This window comes from Typopeltis vanoorti, chromosome 5, assembly GCF_054136105.1.
Source record: "Typopeltis vanoorti isolate ZY-2024b chromosome 5, IOZ_Tvanoo_1.0, whole genome shotgun sequence".
Taxonomy (NCBI): domain Eukaryota; kingdom Metazoa; phylum Arthropoda; class Arachnida; order Uropygi; family Thelyphonidae; genus Typopeltis; species Typopeltis vanoorti.
The window spans coordinates 153,251,850-153,275,512 of NC_143553.1; the positions used below are offsets into that span (position 1 = coordinate 153,251,850).

General features: G+C 36.0%; 1 protein-coding gene across 1 annotated transcript in view; it reads left to right on the forward strand.

The window, feature by feature from the left end:
• Positions 1 to 1,733: 1,733 nt before the first annotated feature.
• The window catches only part of LOC150106951 (cell adhesion molecule Dscam1-like), a 173,862-nt gene continuing 151,932 nt past the window's right edge, over positions 1,734 to 23,663 (forward strand). Inside the window, exons 1-2 of the mRNA XM_090393514.1 lie at positions 1,734 to 1,767; positions 21,040 to 21,375. Of these exons, the coding sequence (XP_090249640.1) occupies positions 1,734 to 1,767; positions 21,040 to 21,375 (370 nt within the window). The remainder of the gene's footprint in view (positions 1,768 to 21,039; positions 21,376 to 23,663) is intronic.

Sequence of the window (23,663 nt, forward strand, 5' to 3'; positions counted from 1 at the left end):
GACGTTGAAAAGACGTTTATTATTGAGCAATAAACAGGTAGAGGAAATGGTTCAAGCCTACGACATGTTTGTGAGCAGTTTGTTCGTCGTTTCCGTAAGCGTGCTCCCAAGCAATTAATCGCACACTTCCCTGGGAGACTCATCCGAAGTATCACAGAATTCTCGTACCCATCACTTTCTCCTGATCTCACATCACTTGATGCCTTCGTTTGGGGTATGTTGAAGGAATGGATCTTCCACCATGACTCGACTTCAAACCTTGATGAACTAAAGGATGAAATTACACGATATGTCCAACACATGTCCCACCCTTGTTCTCCTAGATGACAGAGAACCTTCGCATGTGCTACGAAACCTATCTTGAAAGACAAGGTGCTCATTTTAGCACGTAATCTTTTTTTATGTGGTTAACATCCACAGAAGGTTATATTCCACCTATAGTTGTGGATGTACATGTCATCAGGTGTAATCATATATTTCATTGTTAAGAAACCTGTTTACTCCATAACATATATCGTTGTACAGACCAAACGTGGAACCTTTTCAAGCTACTACAGCTCTCCAATTAATTATTGAAGCATTGGTGGGATGCAATAGAGGAAGCCTGCAATTAAACTAGACTCGGATTAAATTACTGGCCTGGTTGCCGGTGTAGTTAGTGTATTCATTCACCAAACAACAGGCTGCGGGTTCGAATCCCGTTGCAAGTATAGATGTTTGCGATTGTTTCTAGATGGGAGATGAATTTCATCGTTTGGTGTGAGGTCACCTCCCCGCTTATTGGAGCCGTGAAGTGGATTGAAAAAAAAAGTTCATGTTTTCTAGAAAATAACATATTATAAATAATTAAATAAAACAAATAAATCCTGTAACGCTTTTTATTTCAAAAGGAAATAGGCACAACTCTTTTATCCTAAAAGAACTTTTGGAAATCGGTGGGTAGTCGGCAATAAACCGTCATAATTGTATGACACCATCAGAAGTATTTTGCTCTTGAAGATTCTGCTGGTGATTTGGTGTCACATTAGCCTCTTCCTTGCATTGGAATTTGTATTAATACTTATATTAACGGAATCCCGTAGTTCATATTAATTTCAGTAAACTTAAAAACTGTAGTAATCATTTGAAATATTTATTTTTATATTACTATAAATCGTAATTCTTTACAACCTCCATCGATTTTTTGATACCTATTCAGCAACACTTTCGATACACAGCGCCCCCTAACGTCAAAAAACGAAAACTGGTTAAGCGTATGTTAATTAATAAAGAAATATGTCTGGTATGTTGTGTGGCTCAAAACACGGTTCATTTTTTTATGATTTTTGTAATTCAAGAATCCCTTTGAAAATATTTTCTCGTTATCTACAAAACGAAGAAAAAAAGTACTTCATTCCGTGTTAGATGAGTTGGCTATTGTGCACTTTCTTTGCGTATTAAGAAACAAATTTTCTGTGCGAAACTTTGAAGTGCATATCTAAAGTGAAGTGGAGAAAGAGAGAGAAAAAATGATACGAAAGAAATGCATTAAATCTTAGGCTCGAAATTCCTTTTGCACAACTCTTCATCTGTTATTACTTGGAGTCTGGTAAACACAATATCAGTGGAGAGATAATTGCGTATTGGCCAGAAAAAAAAATAAAAAAAATTCTAGCAAATGAAACAAGTGCGCATCAGATATCTGAATGTTTACACGCGATATATCAAGAATATACTTTCAATCAGCAGCTAAGATGGATTGCCGAAATACAGTGACAGCAAAAAGAAGTATGTAAATCTTTCATTTCTGTTGGTCGGTGTCATGCAAGCAGAAATTGGAATAAGCAAAAGAAATTCCCAGATGTGCTCAGAAGCTCATTTTCTTCTTTTAGACACTTAATACACACCGGAATTGAAAATTCTGAGTCTATGTCGACTGTTATTTACTTGGAAGAAAAAGACGATCTTTAAACCCTTTTGCTTTTCTTTTATCTTTGAAGATCAGCATTTTCTTACTTCAAGCGATTCCAAATAGAGATTCTACCCACCTACATCCTGGTTACAAACAAAACGTAACTTGCAGCAATAAAGGCATGGTTTACCTTGGCGTCTTGTTCTGTCCGATGGCCTTATCTGTTGCCTTACACTGGCGTTAAGCTGTCTTAGCGAAGCTAGCAAGAAATTCATCACTCAGAGAGAGCTAAGCTTGCCGATGCGTTAGGATGGAGGGGGGAGGCTAAAGTGCTTTAGATTTCTTAGTCTTGCACTTTTACAAAGATCGTTCCTTTATTCTCCTTAGAGGTAGCTGTAAGAGGATTCCCTAGTTTCTTTTAATTCGCTTTCTAGACTTTAGGATACTTTTAAAAAGAGAAAGCGAAAGGTACTCCGTCTTATACACTTGAAAAGGAAACGGAATATTTTAGAACTATTTTAGGTTTAAATAACCAACACTAAGACGATAACAAAAAAAAAAAAAAAATTCTAACAGACACGCCAGCTAGCGTCTGTTTGTTGTATCATCTAATAATGATAAATTATGTATAATGAAACTGTCTCAGAGCATTAAACAGACATCTGTCTAAACTACCAGGATTTTTTGACACTAATTTTATTTATAGCTAATAGAGTGGGAAACACGGGAAAAGACAAGTTGGAGTCTCCCAGCTCCTTTTTTTCCCATCTCTTCCACCGCAAATAAATCTAGTGTCTGATACATACAGTATATAATGTCAGGTCGTCTTATAACATAAATTCTAGAAAGAAATTAAAAAATAAAACAATTTTGAAATTTGTATTATTTTTATGAAAATAATGAATATTTACTTGTAGTAACATCTAAATATTAGTACACCATTTTAATTTTTTTTAATGAGGAACTATAAATTAAATGAAATAAACAAAAAAATAAACGAAATTTTTTTTGCCAAAAATTTCGTATGAAGTTGTGTGAAAATTGACTTTGTTTTCGCCAAAAAGATTTAACATAACGTTCGCAACCACGTTGTTATGAACGTTATGTTAACCAGATATGATACTGTCTAGTATTCATATATAGAAATATATGAATCATATATGTATTATAGTATTATAGAGTAGATATATACTACTTGTAGTCCTTATATAAGGACTATATATGTCCTTTTATAAATATGATATCAGTATCATATATATATCAGTATCATATATACAGGGTGTTCGGGATAAATTTGACAGTTTCGTAAGGAAAAAGAAAATCTTCTTTCTATCTATTAAATTTAATGAATTGACAAAAAACATTACAGGCAGAGTTAATTACAATACTATCAACAAGATTTACTCAAAATAACCACCATTAGCATCGATCACAGCTTCAATTCTGCTTCGGAACCTCGAACAAGCTGATGCTACAGTCTCCCTGGGAAGGGCCGCAAAAACTGTTTTAATTTTATCCATTAACTGGGCTTTTGTATTACTGGAAGTGCGATTGGTGTCATTTTCAACTGCGCCCCATACAAAATAATCCATGGGGTTAAGGTCTGGGGAGTTTGGAGGCCAAACATTTGGACTGGTGAAGTCGTAGAAATTTTCAGACAACCATTTTTGACTTTTCCCAGAGGTGTGGCAAGGGGCCGAATCCTGCTGCCATACATACGGCCTACCATTGGCTACCCTTGTTATCCAGGGCTTGACTACAGTTAGCAACTCCACGAACAAAGCCCGAATTCCAATGCCAGGGTTCTTCAACACCTGTTCCTGCAGATTTGCGAGGAATTCTGCTGTACGAACGCAATCAGATCGTCTGCTAGGGATCTTTCTTCTTGCTACATCCTCGTAGTCACCATTGCAAGTCTCTAGTTCATGCCTGATTGTTTTTACTGTATTCAGGGAGCATTGGGCAGCAGTCGTAATATCCTTATTTTGATGGCGGGCACGAATCATCATGATACAAGTTATTCTCTTCCATGATTCAGGTGGGTTCCAGCTATCCATCCTTTCTGACATCTTGTATATGAATGAAGAAGGGTCCAAACTTTTAAATGAAGAGAAGTGTGTGTTAATACACAACTTACGGAAAAATATAATTAATTATAAATATGTCAAATTTATCCCGAACACCCTGTATATATAAAGTATTAAATATGGTGTTTAAAAACAACAAAAATACAGTTTTGTTTTAATATTATGGTTATAAATATCAAGTCAGATCAGTATTCTGCATTCTGGTGTATTAATTACCTAATAAAAACACAAAATGTCGTCTAAGTCCTGTCTCGAAGTCGTCTCATTTCGATTTAATGCTAAACTGGGAGGTGTTACAAAAATTGAAGTTTGTTGTTAAACTAGATTTCACATACTAATTTTGCTAATTGCATACTATTAACATACATTTCATACCAGTTTAATAATTCTGTTTTCCGTCGAATTTATGTTTGAATGGCTAATTTTGGAATCAACAGAGTGAATACAATGTGTTTTGGGAAACAGTTAATTAGAGATTCTTATGAACCATTCTATCTCATGATAACCAGGAGCATTGTGAAGAGAAGAGTAAGTAATCTTTGAGCATTTCAAGAGTCAATGAACAGATTCTACGATATTTTTCTTTAATCGTGGGTGTTCATAATAAAGTTGTAAAAATTTTTTTTATAAAATGATAAAAGGCATAAAGATGAAAACTGGAATTTTTTCTCATACCTCTTTTAGATAATAATAATATTATATAAATTATAAAAAAAAAGGAGAAACTGAATTCAATGTCACAAACTTCCTAATGTTTGTGGCATTTGTAAAACTAGTGCATTGCCAGTATTCTTATAGCCATTATTACTTCACCTGGTTCTGCAATATAGTGAACACCGTCTCATTTCTCAAGCCACTAACCACACATGGGGCGACCCCTGCTACAGTCCACCTAGTTTCCGTGACCTGACATTCACTTGCCCAGAAAGCAATAATCTCTCCACATACTGTACCTGCATAGACGGTAATGGATGACAATGCTAGAGCCCATGAAGCTAACTGAGGCACTGCTGTTGCTGTTACCCTTCACATGAAATATGAGTGGCTATGCTCGGTGGTGGTGGGGGGTGGGTGAACCTGCCACGGGGTAGAGCCGACGCTGAGGGTTCTTCTCGGTGACAGGGTGAACCTGTTACTGAGGGGGGGGGGGAACAACGGTGAGTTTTTGATCCTGCGGGTCGTTCATTATTGTGGGATCGCACGAGTTTTTGGAGATTGGCCCGCACTTTAAACAGTAGTCAATGAAGTATTAACTGAGGCTCGGCTGTTGCTGTTACCCCTGAGATGAGATATGAGCAGCTCTGCTCTGCTAGGTGGTGGGGGTGAGCTCTTCTCGGTGACGGGGTGAGTCTGTTACTGAGTGGAACAATGCTGAGTTGGACGATCTTTCGGTCACTCGTAGGGAGTGGTCCGGGGATCTCCTATTTTTTTTTTTTTTAGAATAGCTCTTTACTTAAATATCGGCTATTGCTGTTACCCCGCCAATACCAAAGCTTATAGCTTAACAACACCCCATCCATACATTTTCTTCTACAGACGAAGGGGAATATGAAAAACATTCTTGTTTCAGCCATCTAGCCAAAAAAAAAAAAAAAAAAAAAAGTCATGTTTAGGAAAGTTTAAACGTGGGTCAAATACTTTGCAGTTACGTTTTATTTATTCTACAGTTTTCTGTTCCGTGTGACTCCAGGCAAATTTCCTTTACGAGTGTATCTGTGTTGTTCATAAAGAAGCTGTTAGATAAAACAACTGAATTCGTTTTTCTTCGATTGCTTCATGCTAAATTTATTCATTAAATTATTCAACTTTCATTTGGGCTTCGATAAGGACTGTTTTTCGCTTTAAACAAAATTTCTTTCTCTACTAAGTGTATTCATTAAAATGTTTAACTATTTTTTGTGCTTCTCACATTTTATTCATTGTATAAATTTCCAGCCCAATTAGGAGACGGATGGCATACTTGAATAGTCGCGTTATAGACAACAAAATCAAATTTCTAGCTTACACATGAACAATTCCAGTTTAAAATCTGCAATGGTCATTTCAATAAAAAGATACTTGCCTTTTGGCTTCTCCAGTGAAAAATCTAATCAATGAAGTCTGGAAAAGCAAAATAAGTCATGCATATCTTTGACCAAAGGGGGTTTCTGTAGTTGCGTTGTTTGGGATTATGGTTGAGACAAGGACTGCATATTACTGTTTGATAACTGCGTGTGTTTTTCGGCTGGTTTGTGTAAATTTTGTCCGAAGAGAAGCCAGAATTTATAGCAAGAGAACCATATTACTTCTCTATATGAGACCAGCACTTCCTAGCCGAAATAAAAATCTGATCTGTCCAACTGGAATGCAAATTTGTGACTGCTTTGTAGTGTGTAGCAAGAACTTGAGAAAAGATATCTCGTTCCTTTTAAATTACTTCTCTGAAACCCAGATGTTTACGTAATCACAGGGAGATACATATTCGTTAATTTTGTGTATTAACGTGCGTGATCTTCAGCCACTGGAGAATGCAGAAGAGGAAACGAAATCTGGTTGAAACACCTTTATAAACAAACTCCCGTTAAGTCAAGATTCTTTATAATCAAAGGCACAGCAGTTCCTTGACTGCTCTGCGTGGGTGGTTATTTGGATATAAGTAGATATAAATTATCCTCTAATACTCAACCCCCAGTTAAATGTCAATCATTTGCATTGTACATAGTTTTATGTCTCGCATCGAAAACTTTTAAAATGAGAAATAGTCACCGCTGAAGACGTACCCACATGTCTCACTTCCCCCACCCTATCCTTCGCAATGATTAAAATAGTACCCATTACTTTAATCATATAAAGAAACAAGAGCAGTTATCGTTCGATGAATTCCATCGTCATGCGCTGTCAATTAAATACACAATCGAGTTACTTTGACAGATGAGCAACCACACCCTTGCAGACAAAGACAGTTGCCTCTCTTTCCTAATGGAAACACCCTCGTCTGCACATTAATGCGTTTGATTAGTAATCCCACTCGGAATAATGACCAAATGATGACCAGAATGTGAAAGAAGACTCAACAGAGAAACAGATTGGTAAAAATTGCCTGTAAAATACTGATTATTATATCTAAACACCGCTTAAGCATTCTGTCAATGGTACGTGTATAGTCTGTGTCAAAAAAAAAAAAAAAAACTATTTTTAACTTCGTAATTTGCACTTTCGTAGCTCACTGGTAATAGGAACGATGCCATATTAATCCTTCAGATGGAAAGATCTTGAGTTTGTATCCCATCCAGAATTCCAAATTTTGTAATAACTTTTAAACTAGTGACACACACACACACACACACACACACACACACACACACACACACACACACACACACACACACACACACACACACACACACACACACACACACACACACACACACACACACACACACACACACAAAATTATCACATGATATAATGTCCTCATGTCATTATTTTCCTCATTTGTTTTTGCAGTGAACCCAAAATTGTAGTAATTTGAAGAAGTTACTGCCTACGCAGTTTCAAGTCTATATTTGGCTGTAATCATATAAAATGATGATAAAAATGTCAGTCTCGATTTTTTAATCCGATATCGTATCTCACCGTAGACGAAGTAATCATAAATGTAGCTATTGCATTGGTATTATATTCCAATATAATATTTTGTCATAGCTATTTCTACGAAATCGGACAAATCTATTAAAAACTGACAGAATTTCATGTTTGTTACCTAATTATGATACAAAAACAAATAGATTTATAAATCATGTCACATCTTTATTGAAAACTTTCAACATGTGCTCCGTCCGTATCCCTACAAATATCAGATCTATCCTTAGCATTGCAAAACACATTTTGAAGCATTTTAGGAGTTATGTCCTGCACTGCCAACTAAATGTGTTCTTTAAATTCAGCTAAACTATTAATCTTTTGATGATAAACCTTTTTTTTTATGAAATCCCATGCAAAGAAATCCAGGAGTGTCAAATCTGGAGAACGTGAAGACCAAGGTCGAGGTCCTCCACGTCCAGTCCACCGATTCAGAAAGCATTTATTGAGGTATTATGATGAAAAATTATGATGGAGCACCGTGCATAATGGCACGGTGCTCCATCTTGTTGAAACACAACATTATCAAGAATAACATCATCAAGAAGCTGTGGTTTGAGAATCTGCTGAAGCATATCAAGGTAGACAGTGCCTGATACGGATGCTTTCCGAAAGAAGAATGGGCCATAAATTTTGAATTTAGTCATTCCAAGCCAAAAGTCAATTTTTGGAGAGTCTCTTTGCTATTCTATGACTTCAGATGGTTTTTCATTGGACCAGATACGACAACTGCGTCGACTAACTTTGCCACGCGTGTGGAAGGTCGCCTCATCACTGAAGAGGATGTTATCCAATAAACGTCCGTTTTCTATCTGATCCAGAAATTCTTTACAGCTCGCCACTCGATTTGGATAATCCTCTTCATTTGGGGCATGCAGTACCTGAATGTGATAAGCCGTTTTTATCAGTGTCGAATGCAAGATTATATGAATTGTTGTCTTGGATATGTGGAGTCTTCGACTGGTCCCTAATCGAGGTTGTTGGTTCATCCTCGAACAATTGTTTTACACCTTCGGTACTGTTACGTGCTGTTCATGAGCTGTAGAAAATCAACCTATAAAACGAATAAAATGTATGACAAAAAGTGGTATTCGGACCCTTTAATAATTATAGGTAATATTATACAAGAATTCATTTACTGTTCTTGTAGCAACTATTCATACAGCATATTGTTTGGTTTGAATTCTATTCATGGTCACTCGTAGCTTCCCATCTCATCGCGTACTGATCCAGTTTTTAAATTTGTTCACGTCTGTTCTGTGAAATGTCTTTGTAAATCTTTCTCTGATTTCATTACATCGTATTTGACACGGCATGTTACAACAACGGTGCGTATCAATTATTAGGATTAGGGTTCTGAAAGGAGATGACGAAAATAAAATTATGAAATAATTTAGAAATTTTTACATTTATAACACATATTAAAACATGATAAATATTAATAAATGAGTTTTTAAAAAATGCGTCCCATTTCACTGAAATAGATATCCAATTCTGTACTTCACTTACTGCGGGTTCCCAATTAATAATACTCAAAATGATTCACCCAGTAATTGACTGATGAAAACGAAACTTGACAGTTTAATAGATGATGATGATTAAATTACTAAAATGGTCTAAAGTGTTTTTTTTTCAGACTACAGAAATACGTGTACATGAGGATAGATAATAATGAGCTCCATAATTATTAAATCGGGCTTCCTTTTTCTTCTTCTTCTTCTTGAGAGAGAGAGAGAGAGAGAGAGCATCATTCTAGTTACGAAATTATTTTCTAAAAGAAAATACTCATTATAGTTTAAATATTTCATAGCACACCTTTTATTATATTATATAAAAAACACGTTTAGCTATTCGGAAAATCCATTAATTAATCTAATTCAGATTAACGTATTTTCCGAATTTCAGAGGGTAACAGAGGCAATGCTGTAGCCAGTGAAGTTTCAACTGAAACGTGGCTATTGCCGTTACCCCTCCATGACCAGAGCTTATAGCTCAATAACACCTTATCCATATATTTTCTTCTACGGATAACGGGGAATATGAAAAGCATTCTTGCTTCACCCATCTAGCCAAAAAAAAATAAAAAATTCTGAAATTCTGTTAGACGTCGTATGTTATTTTTACCACGGTTTATGTATGATGGTTAAATCAGCGGTGAACCGTTATTCATGTCGAGTAAAGTTGTGCGAACTCAACGTGAAATTCATTCGTGCGTTTTGCATGTTTTATTTTCATTTAGAGTAAGGGGAGTGAGTTGGATCATTCGTGATAATTTTACATGCTTATAAGTTTATGTGCGATTGAACAAAATTGTAGAATCCTACTGGGGCAGAAACTGCAGCATTCCAGTCTTAAATCCTGGCTATTTCTGATTATTATAGATTCCTATTTCATAAGTTACTCGGAGGCCGATTGACGAGTGTGTTTCATTAAATATTTTTCGATGCCAAAATCTGCTATCATTTGAGGGGCAATCCGTGAATACTTCTGTTGATATATTTCATTTGTATCAAGATGAAGAAACGATCTTGTGACTATGCAGAACATTACATCATATAATAACATATTTTGTTCAAGTACGAAAAATACATTGTTGTTATATATTATAATTTATATTGATATTGCTCAACCTTCTCCCGCTTCCCTTTTTTTTTTTGATAACCATAAAATATTTCCCCCATCCTCTCAAATCTGGCTGGCTTAGCCAATAATTTTATTTCAGTTTCGAAATGAATTAAATAAATCACATAGAAAGACAGGTGAAGGAGATGATATTGTACCAGAAATGCTTAGTATGAAAGTATGAAAAATTTTATATTGCTTGTGTTGCATAATTCAGGAGGTCGAATTCGATGATTGGATTAGAACTCCCATAATTCCATCATCTGTAAAAAATGTAATGAAATTAAATATGCGAATTACAGAGGAATTTTTCTTCTGAGTATTCCAGGTAAGATTTATGTAAAAAACTTGAGAAAAGACTAAAACCTATGGAAGATAAACTCCTGAACAACGAAGCCAGGTTCACTCCAAATCCGAATGAGTTGTTAGGATCACATTTGTACATGAACACAAATAATGAAACCACGTTAATATACCGCAGATCACTGACGCTATAAATATATGCTGCAATTGTAGCATTTTTGATACAAATGCTACAATTACAGTAAATCGAGATGTTATGCAGAGAAACATACAACCGTACCAAGTTGTATAACAACAGTCAGAATGACGCTACATACAGAAATATGGTTTGAAGAAAAATTCCAATGTAAAGAGAGATTATACTTCCATTGTTATGATCCATTATTTATACGGAAACGGAATAATTGTCTTTTAAAATTCATGTATGAAATTATACAGGAAAATGCAAAGCATCATATGCATTCTTAATGGTTGAGCTATGCATAACAAATAAAATATTTTAGTTATTTTTGCAGAATTTATAGCAAGTATGAAAACTTTATATAGAAATTGATAATATAAATATATCTCGCAAGGTGAGGTGCCATTTGTATAAATTTATATGGAAGGGTTGCGAAATTCACTAAAATACTAAAATAGCAGCATCTACGAGAGTGTTTAACTTATGGATGTAAAATTAGGATTAGTAAGAGAAAAAAACAAAAACAATTTAATCAAAGACAAAGACCGCAGATGTGAGAGTTCCGAGGAAAATTAGGATAGAAGCAGATAACATCATTGGCGACACCGTATCAGAAACGAAAATATCCGATAATCATTTGACATTTTGTGAAAGTAATCGAAGGTAGTGGGAACACCTCCGTAATTCCGTCTGTATTTGCGATAACCTTTGGTTGCAACTAGCAGGGTTAGAATCGTATCTAGAACGCGAAAAATCTAACTTAAGTTGAAATACTTAAATCTAGCTAGCCTCATGTGAAGGGGTCGAGGTTTTCCTTCTATTAACTCGAGAACAAGCAAACCAGTGATGAGAACACGCCCATTGAAAACATGTTAAATTGGATCAAAAACATCCAAGGCGACCTTCTCTGAGAAGAAAAAAAAAATTGAATATAGGCATATTTGTTCCTTCTTTCCTTCTGATTACATGATAAACAAAAACAAATACATACCAGTACTCAACACAGAGCAACTTGGGAGAGCTTTATATATATATATATATATATATATATATATATATATATATATATATATATATATATATATATATATATATATATATATATATAAAGGGTGTATATATATATATACACACACCCTTTTCGCTATATTTGTAAATTTTTTATAAATAAAAACATTTATGGTACTATTTATAAACAGCTATAAATATAAAGACGTGACGAAATACCATTTTAATTTTTGAATATGAAATTTTAAATGGAAAGATTAAACAGAGTAGTATAGTATATATGTCCACTTACCCTTGCAGGGTAACGGATGGCAATGCTGTACCAATGAAGTTTAACTGAGGTTCGGCTGTTGCTGTTACCCCCATGGGACGCAGAGATTCGAAAGTTTTTGAGTTTGCTCTCTTAGGGTTTTTTCCTTAAGGGAGCAATTTGAGTCTCCGGGGCAAGTGTTCTCCAGCACAGTTCCGCTGAGGGGCTTTGTCGGTGAATGATATTCTTCGGAATATGAGCGGTTCTGCTCGGTGGTGGTGTGTGGGTGGAAGGCCATCACTGAGTGGAGCCAAAGCTGAGATGGACGCTCTTTCGGCCACTATTGAGTGGTCTAGGGATCGTCCGAATTTTTAGAGATGGCTTTACTTATTCAGTGGCCAATGAAGTTTTAACTGAGACTCGGCTATTGCCGGTACCCAGCCATGACTAGAGCCTTTAGCTCAATAATACTCCATCCACACAGATTTTTTTCAGTCAGATGAGGAGTCAAGGCAGGGATAAGAATAGTCCCACTGTAGCCCACGCATGTCGTAAGAGGCGACTAAAACGGGTCACAGAATTTCGACAATTTCGCTCGCCTAAGGTTGTTTGCCGTGGGGGAGCAATTTGAGTTTCCGGGGTGGAGTTTTTCCGGCGTGCTCTGCGTCGAGCCTTGTCGGTGGACACTTTTCTCTAGATTATGAGAGGTTCTGCTCAGTGGTAGAGTGAGTCTGTCACTGAGTGGAACCAACGCTGAGTTGAACGATCTTTCGGTTACTTGTGGGGAGTGATCCGGAGGATCGCCTAATTTTAAGAAACAGCTTTACTTACGTACCAGTCCATGCATGTCGTACGAGGTGACTAAACTGGATACCCAGGGAGGGTAATGAATGGCAATGCTGTTGCTGTAGCCAATGAAGTTTTAACTGAGGCTCGGATATTGTTGTTACCCTCCCCTGCCATGATCAGAGCTTATAGCGCTATATCACCCCATCCATACATTTTCTTCTACAGATAACGGGGAATATGAAAGCATTCTTGCTTCACCCATCTAGCCAAAAAAAAAAGTAGCATATTTTATTTTAGCAAAGTAATGAAAACATTTTCAATGATAAAAGTGGTATTTCAAAGGATAATGGAGAGCACAACATTAAATAAATTATATCAATAAATAAATGAACAATGCATAAATATAATTATACAAAAATCGAAATATATCACTCTCTCTCTCTCTCTCTCTCTCTCTCTCTCTATATATATATATATATATATACACACACACACACACACAAGAAATGATTTTTGTATGTACGTATGTATGTATGTGCTTTAATGTTTTGATAAGAAATGGAATTTTCTTATTCCCTATTTAACGATTCCTTAGACGTCAGTATTCGCTTTTTATCGTTGTATTTATTATCCAACATTTCTCTTTATTAGCGATCAAAAGTTTAGATTACAGGCAGCCCTCGGTTTACGCCGGTTCATTTACGCTGATTCACAATAACGCCGGTTGCCTGCGCGTGCTTTTTTACTGTAGTGTGGTTGACTGAGAAACGACGCTAGCAGGCACTCTAGTGTTTGTGTGTTTACCGAGCTACTACGACGTATATGTATCAAACCTAGTTTTAATGTTGAATCTACCTAATTGTTCTATTTAATTTTTTTTTTACATACATGCGCATTTAAATTGATAAAGTACGTAATTACATACCATGTCTGATAAAAGAAGTGCAGAAAAATTAGCAAAACTTCGTGTTAAGAAGGCGCGGAAATCAATCACACTTGAAAAGAAGATGGAGGTGATTCGAAGAATGGAAGATGGGCAGACACGTGCTAATGTCTGTAGAAGTATGAACTTACCTCCATCGACTGTTACTACAATTATGAAAAATGCAGATAGAAAAACAGTCTGCGCAACAATCTACATCATCATCATCATCATCAAATTCCTGTCATGTACCCTCAAGGGGTGTACAGGATATGACAGTACTACATGAAAAAATTACATCATTACTAACTTCCTATCTACAATTTTCCTCCAAATCAGTCTGTTACTTGTCAAGACTCCAACATTATCAGATCTTATATTTCTATCGTCTAAGGCACTTTGTACCGTATCAATCCACCTATATCTTGGTCTTCCTCTGGGTCGTTTTCCTGCCAACCTGGCAGAGAACACTTGTTTTGCTAATCTTTCCTCTCCCATTCTATTTAAGTGACCATACCATCTGAGATTAGCTCTGCTAACGCATTCCTGGATGCTGACAATGTCAAGTTCTTTCCTAATATCCTCATTTTTAACATGATATTGCCATTGATGCCATCTGTTCACGCCTCTAATCTTTCTCAGGACTCTCATATCTGCGGTCTCTAGTCTTTGGTCAAGTGTTTTACTTCTGACCCAGCTCTCAGATCCATAAGTTAAAATTGGTTTGAACACAGTCTTGTATACAGCTAATTTAGTGTTCCGACTAATTTCTTTCTTATTCCATATGAATTTATTCAATTGACTTCCCACGATACCAGCTTTGCTGATTCTGTTGTCTATTTCTATATTTAGTTTACCATCTTCAGTAAAAATTGTGCCTAAGTAGCTGAAATGTTTTACTTGTTCCACAGGTTCTCCATTCACAACACAGTTGACATTTTCAATGATTCTGCCTATTTTCATTGTCTTTGTCTTTTTATTGCTGACCTTCATACCATATCTATTACAACAGCTATTCAATTTAGTCAGAGAATCTTGCAGACTTGTAGCGGATTTATTTAGAAGTATAACATCATCCGCATAAAGCAAAGAGATGACATTAACATCTCCAATTTTGATATCAGGTTTAATACCACATTCCTTCATAATGTGATCCATATAGATAATGAATAACAGAGGGGATAATGTACATCCTTGTCTCACACCAGATTTAACATTAAACCATCTTCCTGTACTTCCTTCAATTCTAACTGCTGACTCACAACTCAAATAAAGACTAAGTATTGCTTGATATAATGCCCCATTGACACCATATAACTGCAGCGTATTGAATAGCTTCTCTCTTGGCACCTTATCATATGCCTTTTCCAAATCGACAAAACTTAAATACAGATCTTTGTTATATTCCCATGCTTTCTCGACTATTTGGCGTAAAGTGAAGATCTGATCCTGACAGCCTCTATTTGGCCTGAATCCAGCTTGTTCTTCACCAAGCTTTTCTTCCACAATTCTTCTCAACCGTTTCTCAAGTATACTTGCATAGATCTTGCCAGGAACACTCAGTAGGGAAATACCTCTGTAATTCTCACATTCAGTTTTATTTCCCTTTTTATATATGGGTACTATGAGAGCTCTACTCCAATCATCGGGAATTCGTCCCTCTGTCCAGGCTTTCTGAACTATGCAGTGCAGCCACTGTAAGACTCTTATACCACCATACTTCAACATTTCTGGTCGAATATCATCTACTCCTGCTGCCTTTCCACATTTCAAGCCTTTGATGGCTTTTTCTACTTCAAGTATGGATATGTATTCCTGACTGCATGCCTGGTCAGTGTTTTTTATCACTGTGCTGTCATCACTGCTTGTTTCATTTAGCAGTTTTTCAAAGTAATTACTCCATACTTCAAGGATATCTTTTTCTCCTGTTTTCATTTCACCTTTATCATCTCTAATTCCTTTTACAGCACTCTTTCCTCCATTCCTAAGCTTCTTCAACAACCTCCAGAATATTTTGCCACCTTCTTGATATTTATTTTCTATATTCTTGCCAAAGTCCTCCCATGACTTTTGTTTAGCTAGTTTTACACACTGTTTAGCTTTCTTACATTTGTCTCTGTATTCTGTAAGAGTAAAAGCTGACTTATTTGCCAGGAACTTTTGATATGCTTTCTTCTTTTCCTTCACTGCCTCTTTAACTTCCTGTGTCCACCAGGGAGTTCTGATTTTTTTATCTTTACACACAACCTCACCACATGCCTCTCTGGCAGAATCAATCAATGTTTCCTTCAGAGTTTGCCACTGAATCTCCAAGGTTTGATTCCTGTTCTCAAACTCTTTCATTTTCTTTTCAATAATATTTCTGTATTTTAGTCTACAGTTTACATCTGAGAGCTGCTCAACTTTTATTCGCTTTAAAACTTTCTTACATGTTATTCTTTTCAATATGAAATTCAATTTTATCCTGCTCAAGACTAAATAGTGATCACTTCCAATTTCAAATCCTCTGTACACTCTGGTGTCCTGCACCAGGGAGAAAACATCACTATCAACAATAACATAGTCAATGAGACTTTTCTTATTCCTAGCCTCTTCTCTCCATGTGAATTTGTGCACATTTTTATGTTGGAACATGGTGTTAGTAATAACCAGTCCATGTCCTGAGCAGAAATCCAACAGATATTTGCCATTATTATTAGCTTTGCTCTTTTCTCCAAATTTTCCCAAAATATTTTTGTATGTCTCACAATCATTTCCTACTCTACTATTTAGATCCCCAACAAGGACCAACTTTTCCTTTTTCATTGTGTCAGTTGCTTTTTCTAAAGCCTCAAAAAATTCCTCCACTTCTACCTTAGTAGAACCTTCTGTGGGACCATAGGCACAAATAAGTCTCATTGTCCAGTTCCCCATTCTCATATTTGCCCACATTACTCTACTTGAGACTGACTGCCATTCAAGAAGATTAGCCTCGTATTTTGTGTTGAATACTATGGCTACTCTTTCTTTTCCTTGATTGTTATTGCCTGAATATAACATTTTGTATTTATTGCTCAGAAAGATCTCACCAGTTTTGGTCTTTTTTGTTTCAGTCACCCCTATTATGTCGATCTGGTACTTATCTAATTCCTACGGCAACAATCTACGGCAGCACTAAATGCAAAACATGTACGTTATAACAGGGGTAAACGTCATGAAAAAAATGGAAAAATTATTATCATTATGGGTGGATGACTTGAATCGGAAAAACATTCCTCTGACGCAGGCTGTTATAACTGAGAAAGCCAAAACAATTTTTGAACATTTTAAAAAGACAGATGGAGGCGAAGAAACATTTTTAGGAAGCAAAGGATGGTTCATGAGATTTAAGTCTCGAAGTTAGTGCCACAGTGTCAAATTATGTGATGAAGAGGCAAGTGCAGATATTGCGGCAGCGACTGCTTTTCCTAGAGAATTTGAAGACTGTGTAGAACAAAGAAGTTATCCTCCTGATCTCATTTTTAATGAGAAACTGGGCTCTGCTGGAAAAAAATTGCCATCACGCACCTTCATTTCCTGTGAAGAACGTTCCGCTTCAGGTTTTAAAGCTGCAAAAGATAGACTTACACTTTTCTTGGGTGCAAATGTCTCCAGAACTTTGAAGATTAAGCCAATGTTGGTGTACCATTCACAGACACCACGCACCTTCAAAAGTCTAAACGCCATGTTGCCAGTCTATTGGAAATGGAACAAGAAAGCTTGGGTTAGACAAAAAGTTTTTATAGATTGGTACACAAATTATTTTTGTCCTACCGTGCTTCGCTTCTGTAAAGAAAATGATTTGTCAGTCAAGGCATTGCTTCTCTTGGATAATGCCCCTGGACATCCTCAAAACCTTGCTGAAGTAAGAACACCATTGGATGTCAAGGTTGTTTACATTTACTATGTTTGAGGGCCTGTACTTGCCCTCAAACACCACATCGCTTTTGCAACCGATGAATCAGGGGATTATATCAATCTTCAAAGCCTATTACCTCCGTATAACATTTATGGAAATGGTAAGAGTCTTGGACACTTCAGCAAAAACTATTAAAGACTATTGACGGTCATTCTATATATTGAGGGGCATTACCAACATCGAGGCAGCTTGGAACGACGTGTCAGCAAAGTGTTTAAAAGGAGCATGGCGAAGACTTCTTCCAACATTTATGTACGACTTGGAAGAATTAGAGCAAGAGGAGAATGTTATTGAAGATGTTACCAGGCTTGCGCGAGAGGTGGGATTGTACGATATTACAGCTGAAGATGTGACAGAAGTCTTAGAGAGCCATGATAAACCACTTTCCAATGAAGACTTAAAAGAATTAGCCGAACAATTAAGTCAACATCCAAAGGAAGAGAAAGAAAACGAAGATGGTCTTCTGAGAGATATGAAAACGGCCGATTTACAGCGTATCCTTGCAAGCATAGAGACATTGGCTGATGAACTCTGCGAAATGGACCACGATTGGGAACGGAGTGCGAACGTAAAAAGGAGTGTAATCGCATCTATTCGACCTTATACTGAACTCCTTAATGAAAGAAAAAAAAGAAACTCTAGGCAGTTAACACTGGATATTAAAAAAAAAATGCAGGTGATCCGAAACCAGGAACTTCAACATATGAAACTTTTCGAAGTTTCATATTTTTTGTATATAATTTTGTTTTGTTTTCGTTATTAATAATTTTATTTTAACAAATATATATATATATGTATTATCAAAGCTTCAAATATAATAATGTTACACATATTTTTTGACTGCGCGGAACATAACTTCATACCTTCCATTAAAACTGGGTTCGTTTTACGCCCGTTTTTTCAGGAATGGAACTGAGTCGTAAACCGAGGGCTGCGTGTATTTCAGAAATAATTAATATGGAGTATATATACATAAATATTGCTTATTGAACATTTGTAAATAATGGAATATCACGATAAACCCTTCATAAAAAAAGGGCGCCGCAGGGGAATGTAGGAGAGGTTAAAACATTCTTATCTATTAAACCTCGTTTCAGGTACTTGTGCGTAATGAATACATCAGATGAATGCCACAACCTTTTCTTTAGAGCAGCAGTAATCACTGCTACAAGACGAATGAGTGCACTTAAATCTATCGGACTGTCATGCAACCTTTGCATGTTTATTTTCGTCTCGGGCAAAGCTCCAGTGACATATTAGGGGTTACTTAAAGTGCGATGGTGTGTTAACTTGGTCATTTATTAGAAGCGTGACGTCTGAGAACGGCATCGATAGAATATCAGCGAAGAACAGCCTTTGTAGTCCCCTTTCTTGATGTAATCGGATTTCTCTATCAAATTAAAGTTGTGCTTTACTCTCATGACCACTCAAGCCTCGCGCGTACAAAAATGAGCACATTTCAGCCGATTACATCTTAGGCCATTACTGGCTAATGAACCCCTCTACGTTCACCTTTTATCACAGCTCCAAACACGCTTTGTAATCAGACCGATTCTTCCTCTTCCATTCACTCACCCTTTTATCGTGTTTCGACCTAAATTAGGCTACCTTAATGGCTCGCTCTCCTTGCCTTTCTTAGTACTGATGAAGTTACAACGCAACTCCATTCTGATATTCCAACCTTCCTATACCCTCTGTAGATTGCTTGAAGCAATATTATCGCCTTTTACTAAGATGGCTAGCAAATGACTACTTCTTTTTTTTTCCTCTACTGACTCTCAAGTTAGTCAACAAGTTTCGTAATTGGCCACTAGATGGTGCTAAATGGTATGTATAAGTACTGTTTCTTTATCAGACTTTTTTTTATTATATAAAGGTTGATACAATTTAGTTTTCGTAAGAAACTAGATTTTAATGCCTTAAATGGACCGAAGAACGAACACACACACACACACACACACACACACACACACACACACACACACACACACACACACACACACACACACACACACACACACACACACACACACACACACACACACATATGCACTCCGCCTCGGCGATGATGAGAAGTACACACCAGCTGCCTACTAATCAAACCATTTCAGCTAAAATGAATACTACCAACTCCCTTTTTCAGGATTAAAAACTGAATTAAATTATTTGTTTTCTACAGATTAGTGTTTTCCAAATTTTCAATACCCGCGTACCACTTTTAAAATTTTAGTAATACCGACGTATCCCCACCCTTAGGCAAAGAGAACCCGGAAAAGTCATAACAATATTCTATTTAAACAGGAATGATTATAAAGGATATTTATTTAACATTTTCGTTACAATTAATTATAAATATGTGAAAAATATTAAAATTATTAAATATATTTCAGTTATACGAATCCAACATACTTACAGTAGGAACGACAATTATACAATTTTAATTTCTAGTAATAAAAAATTAATGAGTCGAATGAAATTTAGCTGGCAGTTCTGATCCGTGGTTTGAATTAATTGAATTTAAACTTTAAATTCAGACAGTTGCTATCACGCGGTTGGAATATAATCGTGCCATCTACCAGATGCGGCCCTAATAGAGGTCAGTCGATACATAAAACGAAATCCATTTAAAACTTCTTTAGATTTATGTTTAGCTATCGAATAATTAATTATAGAATAGATCTGCACTCATTGAGACGATAGCTACAAAAATATATAATTAAAAAATAAATACAAAATTTTCAAAATGCCTCGAACCCATTAAAGATCTTTCGCATATCCCTGAGGTCCGCGTACCACCCTTTAGGAAACATTGTACAGAGGATGTGTGATTAATTTTTAATCAAAATCACAATCTGGAAGAAGGTGTAAGTGGTCAAATTAATAAAAGAATGATTCAAACTTTTTTCCCTTCCATAAAACCAAATCCGATATAATTTGTTCGCAACTGATAGTTTGTGGCACAATTTATAGTTGGACAATTAACTTCTTTACAGCACACAGGATTATAAGTTCTACAAGTATTTGTAACGTTAAAAGGATTTATCTTTAGTTAATATAAAGCTTTGTTTAATTTTTCGTAAGAGCGTTTTTTCTATGCAGACGATTCTATGTGCAGATCTCTCTCTCTCTCTCTCTCGCCAAAATTGAAATCTTGTAGTTTTATAATCCTCGTAAAAGTAATAAATCATTAAACTATGATTTACTGTGAATGGCCGATAACAGAGGCTGTTGCCATAGCAACCCTTATCTATATCAGAAAGTTTCGAACTTCACAGAGTATTTTTATGAGGATGTCTTACTTTTATTGCTAATTTTGAGATAATTTAAGCTAATGTGTTTTTTTCTACTACAGACAGAAATGAATTTAAATCAGAAGCACTTTTTGCCCGTTGCATTTTAATTCTCATTCTTATCTTTTTCGATTTCAGAACACATGCTTCAAGCCGAATCTGCTCGTCTAGATCTCCGGGGGCCTGCTTTCAAACACGAACCAGCTCATCTTGTAGAGTTCTCTAACAACACCGGTGCAGAAATTCGTTGCGAGGCGACAGGCAATCCCAAGGTGGTTATTACTTGGTCCACAAGGGACGGAGTTCCTATCACCGATGTTCCGGGTTTGAGACATCTCCGAAATGATGGGACGCTCATTTTCCCACCTTTCCGAGCTGACGATCATCGACAAGAGATTCATGGCGCCGTATACCAATGCATCGTCTCCAATAGCTTTGGCACGATAGGAAGCAGAGATGTAGGAGTCCGAGCAGGTAAAACGTTTTAATTTTTCTTCCTTTTTTTTTTTTTTTGACATGTCAGGGGATAAATGTGATGCTGTATATTTTATAGCATATGAGGAATTCAAATTGGGAAGAATTTGAATTCCACTACGAAGTCAACTCCATAGTGATGTTACACACACAAACAGCATAGTGGGCTTTTGATAGTCATGAAACTGATTTTTGCTTATGTATTTATATTTATATTTTTCGATTAATTTTCTATAATATCAACGTGTGAGTGCAGTAACCATTAAATATAACTTCTAGTTTTCAGCTGATTTATTTTTTATATTTTTTTTCGATTTTTTATATATTTTTATTTTTATATTTCTATATGTGAAACACACTGATAAATTCTACTAGGAAAAAAATGTAACCGCTATTCCTATCATCCACTAAGGTTTTATTTCTGGATTGAATATCTGATTGTGACAGTTACTAACAAAATAGATCACAGAATCACAGGGACGGAGCTACGTTTTCGTCACCCTGAACGTAATTTTTATGCCATTCCTTCTTCTTTGCAAATAGGATAAGTATACGTCATTATTATATTATTATAACATATTCGTAATATATAATCTATAGTACACATTGATTATGATTAGTTAATATTAGTATTCAATATTATTATGATAATTATTATATTAAGCGCATTTGGAAGAACAACGTGACATTGCGCCCTTTGATTGGAAGAGACCATTGATTCTTCTTCGTGACGAGTAGGAATCTTTACATGGGCTGTTTCAATTGAAGGTGAGTTAGCTGATCTTTTACGGAGACAACAGGGTTTCCCGACCGATCGGTTTATTTTATCCTGCATACAGGCAAATAGGCTGTGGGAACACACACAATCAGACAAAAAAAAAGTTGGTGGTGGCGGTAGTCGGTAGATGGCGCTATGTATTTATGGCATAGCATTGTTTTCGTAGCAGTTAGAGGATTAAGTAGAGGAGTGGTAATTGTGCATGGTGGTGTAGATTGACCTCCCGCGATGAGTTCTTGGACTCCTTGGAGGAATAATAATGATAATAATAGTAATAAAATTAAAACAATATTAATTATAAAAAACAGGTATTTGGTACACTATCTGATTTAGCAAAATCTGAATTTCGACTGAAGATATTTCTTTGGATAAATTTTAATATCGATGAGGAAGACAATGCATAATTATATGAACAGAAATTATTTACTTATTTCTCTTATACGTATTATATATATATTGAAGGTGAGTTAGGTGAGTTATATATATATATATATATATATATATATATATATATATATATATATATATATATATATATATATATATATATATTTATTTATTTATTTGCTTAGTTTACATTTCATTGTGGCCCACGAAATATTTATTTTATACTTCTCCTGTCGATAAACAGCACCAATACAAATATACTGGTTAATTATATAAATCTAAATCAAGTGGATATTAAATCCAGCATTATTTCAAAGCCGAATGTAGCAACTACTCGCATAAAAATTTCGTAAAGAAATTAAACAGAAAGCAGAGTCACTTACGTTGCTCCCTAGCACGTAACTAGCGAGGAATTGACAATTGACAATTGACATTTATGTCTTTAGGGGTGAAGCAAGATGCTTTTCATATTCCCCGCTATCTGTTGTGGTTGCAGTGAAGGTAAACTTTATGAGCAGAATGCTCGCCCTGATTGGGCATGGAGATTATGCATCACCAAAGGAGGCCAATATAGCTTTTGGTCTTCTGTATTTGAATATGTCCGTTGGATCGTATGCTGAAGCTTGCTGAACCAAATCGTTGGGATGTGTGGACGTCTTTAGGAAAAACTTGGTGGCTAAGGATCGTAGAAAAGAGAAGATATAGGGAATATTTGTGTCTCTGTGGAGTTGAGTGTTTCTAACATACCACGGGGCATTCAAAATCATTCTCAGGCACTTGTTCTGCACTCGCTGTATTTTGATGATGTTAGCATTAGAGGTGTGGCTCCAGGCCGGAGAGGCATAGGTGATTATAGGACGAATCGTCAACTGGTATAGCTGCAATTTGATTCTGTTGCTGAGCTTGCTATTTCTATTAATTAGCGGATAGATCTGTGCTATGGCTTTAGATGCCTTTGTGCATGCAGACTTGGTGTGTTGATTGAAAGATAGCTTTTTGTCGAGAATTACACCCAGGTAATTTGTTTCTGACTGCCAGGGAATTTTAATATTGAATAGTAACAAATCTCCTACAGGAGACATTGGCCTTTTTGAGAAAAGAACGGCTGAGCTTTTCTGGGGGT